Source organism: Papilio polytes, unplaced genomic scaffold (genome assembly GCF_000836215.1).
Source record: "Papilio polytes unplaced genomic scaffold, Ppol_1.0 DF824437.1, whole genome shotgun sequence".
In the NCBI taxonomy this organism is placed as follows: Eukaryota; Metazoa; Arthropoda; class Insecta; order Lepidoptera; family Papilionidae; genus Papilio; species Papilio polytes.
In genome coordinates, this window is record NW_013524767.1 from 195,130 (window position 1) to 201,660 (window position 6,531).

The window sequence follows — 6,531 nt, forward strand, 5'->3', positions numbered from 1 at the left end:
GATATTACTAAATCATTTATTCCATTTTCTATTTTATCTAACTTTAGTACTAATGGTACATTTAATTTGTTTTTAGTAAAGTATTTATTTTAGCGTAACGTACTATAGAGGTGTTTGGAATCGGTACTGGGATATGGGAGAGATTGTTGTTTAAAGCAATAAGAGGGGGGAGGGACAGGGACTGTATGCCACTCGCGGGGGGAAGCACAGCAGCCCCCTTCACCAATGTTGCTGGAAGCTCCCTCACTTCACGTCTGGACCTCCACAGCTGTTTGGAAGGTTGCTGCTCATCTGTATAAAAGTTGAATCACAGTTAATGATTTATTCTCTCTCTTTCTCACGTCTAGTTCGAATATCCTCCTCTCTCTCGTTTCTGCAACTCAAGTTATTCTATCTTCCATCATCTCAGTCCTTACTACTTAATCACGTTAACGCCATCCATCTATCTCCTAGGTCTACCTCTACCGGTGTATCCCTCCATGCTGGTATTAAACGGTGTCCTTGACACATACCATTCTTTCCTCCTAATATCATGCCCATACCTATGGTTTTAACTTCTTAATTTCTCCACCACTGATGCTACTTTCAGTATTCACTACCATGAAATAGTGTAATTCAATGTTTAACTCAAATTATAAAAACATGAAATGCGATTCAAAGAAATTCCCAACATAATATACATTAAAATACAACTAAATTCAGGATTCCTTCTTGCTTAAAAATAACCTATAAGTGTGAATTAGATGTTATTACAGATAATTTGAGTGTACGTACAATATTGGAATTACACAAAAAATATTAAAATTCGACGTGAAAACTATATTATCGTGTAATGACTAATGTAATTATGAGTAGCGGTAAAGCTGGTTACCAACAATTTCATCATCCGAGTCGATCGATGTTAATTCGGATAAAAAAGCTTAGTAGCCAGTTTAAGTAGCTCTCTAATTAATATTTCGGATTAAAATATGTTCAAAGGTTGTCATTAAAAATCAGGAGCCGTACAAGTTATTATTGTCAACCTGCCATACTACATTGGGAAAGCAGAAATCAACAAGACGGAAGTCATGCAAGGTTTTTAAATTTAAAATCATATTTCAGAATGACATTATTTAAAACAGGACTCCTGGCAAAATATAATAGCAATTTATCTCGGCCGATGAATTTGCATTAACATACCAGAAGTGTTTGTAGTTTGCGTAGAAGCCAGCTTTTCTAGAGCATTCCATGGTAAAACTCGTGTCTGATTGACATTATCCACAGGCGACAATCCAACAATACTTTGAGCTGTTACGTTGGTTACAAGTGGGTTGCTTATACCACTCAGATCAATGCCGGATCCATTGCGGTTGTAAAATGTGATGGACTCTTGATGGCCTCTGCACAAATATTAAAACGAATAATTAATATCCTTCTAATATTTAAAACAGCAAAAGATTAGATTAATGAATGAATGTTTGTTACGAACGATGAAATTTGGCATAGCTCTTGAACATAACCTAGAAAAATACAGCGGCTATTGTTTTTTGATTGCACGCAGTCGGGGTAGTGTGCTAAAACTAGTCTTAATTTAAAAGTATTTTTTCACAAAAATATACACATGTAAAATTTAACTATAGCCAGGGCCCATTTTATCTTGTCCACTTTGTTTAATACAAAAGAGAACTACTTATTTTTATTTAACAAAATTAAACTCATTTCCTTAACTTTACAAACAGTTGAAGTACTAAATTAATTATCATCAGGCAAAAGCCGTACAAGGCGTCCTCAACTTACCATAATTTGTTACTAGCGCCATCTTTGTACGGTATTTAATAACAAAACCACGGAAAGAATGCTAACTTAAAAAATTTGTATTTTCCTTTGATCTTTTAGTTAATTTCATTAAAGCATTAAATTTTAAATAAACCGTTTAATTTATTTTACCATCTTTAATGAAAATTCATCCAACTGGTCGAGACGTAGAAAGTTTAGAAGTGTTCAGTATGGCTACTAGATAGCGCTATGTGTAGCGTTAAAAAATGTAATTTCTGTACAAGTTGAAGTTACTTACTGTTGTTTGTCTGTTTTGTGATCAGTTTTGTTGGTTATGATACCAACTTGATAGACTGTAGCGCGAACCACGTACCTGCACAAGGATATAATACATCATCACTTCTAACTTTCAAACCAATAAGATACTTACCTACTTTATTATTTTGACTCTTACTGCCGATTAAATATATAATAGTAAAAGTTATTTTTTTTTATTATTTGAACATTAAAGCTTGAAATATGTACTTGTTTCAGTCAGTGCAAACACATATCGATAAACAATGAAAGATTTTCTGTTTTTTTACCTTGTTCAGCTATCGTCAAGGGATTGGAAAATTTTATACAATTTAATTACGATTCAATAGAGTTTATTGAAGGTTCTAGCAATTTCTAGTGAAGTATACGAGAGAAATGTTTACGGAGCGGGCACTAAATACTTGGAAATGTTATTTTTCTGACAATTCCAATTATTTGTTTGAAGAAATTAAGGGATGGAGACTTTCTCGTATTGATTTTATAACGTCACTAGCTGTTCGCACATTGCTTCGCTCATTTTCTTTTCTTAGTTTATATTACTCGGCTGACAAAGTTAGATATGTATTTTGCGCATATATGTTTGTAAGTTCGTATTGGCCCTAGACCTAGAGTCTATGAAAATGAACCGATTTCTAAAAATGAGGTGTCACAGAGTTATCGAATATCGAATAGAAATATCGGCACAAAACACATACAGGGGACGTGAGAAATAAAATCATACTTATATTATAAATGCGAACGTTTAGATGGATGGATGTTAGAGTTCGACGGAGTCGCGAGTGAAAGCTAGTTCTAAATAAAATAGTGAAATACCGGAATTCGAATTCAGCTATATTTGCCAAAGATTTCTTATATGAATGTACATCCAGAGTAACATGTCTTACATATCTTTGGGGTGAGGTGATGAGGGATGAGACAACTCGACTTCACACACCGCAAGAGAGACGCTGTATATCACGATAGCAACAACAGCCCAGCGAACCTGCAAAACATCCTGTTGCTGATATACCTTTAATTATAATGAATCTTCAAATAGATTAACGTAGGAAGAAAGTGGGCCGATGTCGCCGGAATAATAAAACATAGCTGTTGAGTTTGTTTATTTTCCCTGTTCCTAAATTTAATGTAAGAAAATTAAAATTGAAGTAAATGTTCATACAGTTTTACAAAAATCATCATGTAATCATACTAGTAATCCAAAGTTTGTATGGATGGATGATTGGTAGTTTTGAGCCTAGACGGCCTGATTGGATCTCGATGAAATAAGGCATAGATGTAGAGGATAGTCTAGAAGAACACAGGTTACTTACTTTTGTTTTCTTTTAATTCCACGCGGACCGAGTCGCGGGCGAAAGTTAGACTTATCATAAAAACGTATCTATAAGAATTATCAAAAAGGGTGGCATGTTCCGAACTTGGTCGCAGTCTTATAATAATTACAACATTCTATATCAAAATTCCCACAAACAGATAATCTAATTAAAATAATATTAAAACCAATTAAAAGCAACTAACCAGAGATCCCATGATGTACAACTGCCGAAGTATTTATTGCAAACTGTAACAGCTACACGCATTTATATACTCGATCTTCTTTAATTAGTACATAACCACTAGAATGATAATTAATACTAATTCTAACATATCTAAGATAATGCTAGTTTCACACGTGGGTAGAACGCCGAGAGCGAAGACTGCCAGTACGGCTACTGATCAAACGTATTTTACTATGTCTGCCTATATGCTTAAACAGTAGCTATTCAGCTTTGTCTTGGTGTGAAACTAATGGTAGATTATTAAACTACTAGCTTTCGCCCGCGACAATGTCCACGTAGAATAAAAAAAAAACAAAATTAAGTAGCCAATGTGTTCTTTTAAACTATGTCATATTTCATCCAGATCCCTCGAGCCGTTCAGTATACAAACTCTAACAAACATAAATCCACCTAAGCTTTCACGTTTATCATATTAAGTATGAAATAAGGTTGAATAGAGCACCTCTATGATAAGTATCGATCTTATAATCCGCCTAGCTTTTGTCAGCGTCTTCGGCCGCGCGGAAATAGTAAAAATCTTTTACACCTTGGGTAGGCTGTAGTTGGGATTTCTAAGGAAAAGGCCTAAGATTGTTCGGTCCACTGCCGAAACTCAAATACAAACTATTTTTAAACATACACAAAACATTTCATCTTATTCTTATTCAAACAAAGGTAACATTTCTCTTGTGCAGTGAAAAATAAGTGTAAATTATGTTAGGTCCTGTTTGACTCCACAACGGGCTAAGCCGAAGCACTCGAGAGAGTTCTGTGGAAACGTAAAAGAGATTTAAACCAGTCCCTGTATTCCGTCGCCTGGAGCCAATATACAAATATCAAATAAAATATATTAAAAACACAGGAAAGAAGTAATAGTTGTTGCGCGAACTGACATGTTGCATGATGAGACGTCGTCACTGGAACCAGTCGTGAGGCAAAAGTACCTCATGATTTGACTTATTGCTGGGTAAGCCAGTAATCTCATCTCTACTGCCTCTCTCTCATCTTTACTTATTCAATCGATTCAGTTATAAAGACAATTCAACAACAACTTATAAAGAGATAATTATATGTTAAAAAATACTGTCTCCCCCTATGAGACTCAGGTCACCTCACACGTCAATATCGTTTCACTCGGTTGGCTACAGACACTTATCTACATAAATGGATAGGTCATTGCTTAGAAATGAGCGCCAGAGCCGGAGGAAGGCGTAGGCGGTGTAGGCGGTCGCACTAGGCACCGCGCCTTCGTGTTATAAAGTCACATACAAAATAACCGTGAAGTGTAGGTAATTCCGCGTATCGTTTCATGAATGTGCGTGTCGAAGGTCCTCATTCCTTTACTTGTAAGGATAAGAAAATATATCAAGATGTGACATATGATATAAAAAATACCTATAGTAATATTAAGAAAGAAGAAAATTAAAAATAAGTTAAAAGAATTAAACTAAGGAAATGGATTAAAATTCAAATTGACACATTTTTTATACACTGCTCGAGTTATACTGGCACTAAATGTTAAGTGACGCTTACTACAATACATTAGTGTAAACCGAACACAAATCGGTTAAGCCAAATTTTAAGTTATATGGAACTGTAACGTATTTGTAATGTAATATTACTATGATGAAGTAGGCCTAAGGCGGTGGGATCTGTGAATCAACTCCGCGTAAGACGGCTCCAGTACAAATGGCTACTGGTTACAATAGAATTGACATATACTTACAACCCTATACACATACATTCGCATGGAAAAGGTTTACCTCCTTCGAACCCTCCTGAATGTGTCGAATAACAGCTCACAAGCTATTTTGCGGTCAGTTTTCATAAATCAATGATTTCTGAAAAACACCTAAAAGTGTCACAAATCAAATCAGTTATGTTGAGGTATATTTTTTCTACATTTGTTACTTTTTTTATATAAATAAAAATCAAAGTTTGTCACTTATGCGTTCATGCTCCGAACAGGATTTTTATTAAAAACTTTTGCAAGGTATTCCTGGAACGCCAAACAAAGATAGCGTTCTGATAAATCTAAAAAGTAAAATAAAATATTACATCGGGTTCGTTGAAGTTTTTTGCTTGCGCTCTGCATTAAATGTTAGTCTTTTGACATTTTTAATGTAAATAACTGATGGTTCAACTCATGCAAGGATCACTAACATCTTTCAGTTTTTATTTTTGTGTAACGATTTTAAAATGAGGGGATGAAAGTTCGTATCTAGAAATTTTTCACAATAACAAAATACAGCGCCTAGAGACGTGAGATTTTTGGACATTTTCCTTTATCTAAAAAAATCCAAAAGGTCCAAAGTGAGGATGAAAATTTTTATATAAAAGTTATTATTGAAACGGATGCGGTGCAATATAAATAAATAGGTAACCGCTTTCGGGACTCTAGAAAATGTATGTATCTGTGACGAGGGAAGTCGCGGGAAATAGATAATTCACAGATAAATGCTCCTCGGTTGTAACCGACTGCCTTCATCTGTCGATAAGTTTCAATCAGAACTTTTTTCCACATTCACTAGTTAATTAGATGGAAAATTTCATTAATTGGTCGCTCTTAATAGTATTCATAAAGAGAGAAAAGATACTTTTTTCTGCTATTATCTGTTTTAGCTAACGTTATTCATATTGTTTAAAATACTTTCAAATTTATCGTAAAAATCGATCTCAACACCTGTGTGATGAACTTGTGGATGTTATCTTTTCCGGCATCTTAATAAACGTGTATGGAAAAAATTAGTAAAAATAATCAAAAACGCTAAATAGAAGTAATCCCTTCCCTATAATGTGTCTCGAACCTTCCCTGGCTCCACCCCCTCGCCGCTGCCTGCGAATAGCAACAGGGTCACTCCAGTCTCCGTCGCCGTCGCCAGTCCAACTCCGGCCGCCCTGGAAGTTGCACGTGTGCTGCTGCATG

At 35.1% G+C, this 6,531-nt stretch overlaps 1 protein-coding gene across 3 annotated transcripts; it reads right to left on the minus strand.

The window, feature by feature from the left end:
• Positions 1-47: 47 nt before the first annotated feature.
• Positions 48-6,525, minus strand: LOC106110678. 3 transcript variants are annotated; one of them, XM_013292586.1, is made up of 7 exons: positions 6,413-6,525; positions 5,332-5,457; positions 3,586-3,683; positions 2,955-3,052; positions 2,054-2,128; positions 1,180-1,379; positions 48-291 (listed from the first exon to the last, which is right to left on the minus strand). In XM_013292586.1, the coding sequence occupies exons 3-7, from the start codon at positions 3,595-3,597 to the stop codon at positions 62-64; spliced, it is 615 nt and encodes a 204-aa protein (XP_013148040.1). In that variant the 5' UTR covers positions 3,598-3,683; positions 5,332-5,457; positions 6,413-6,525; the 3' UTR covers positions 48-61. The 3 variants fall into 3 exon arrangements, with proteins under 3 accessions (XP_013148040.1, XP_013148033.1, XP_013148047.1); XM_013292579.1 differs by having other exon boundaries at positions 5,369-6,525; XM_013292593.1 differs by lacking the exons at positions 5,332-5,457; positions 6,413-6,525 and having other exon boundaries at positions 3,586-3,881.
• Between the last annotated feature and the right edge of the window lie 6 nt (positions 6,526-6,531).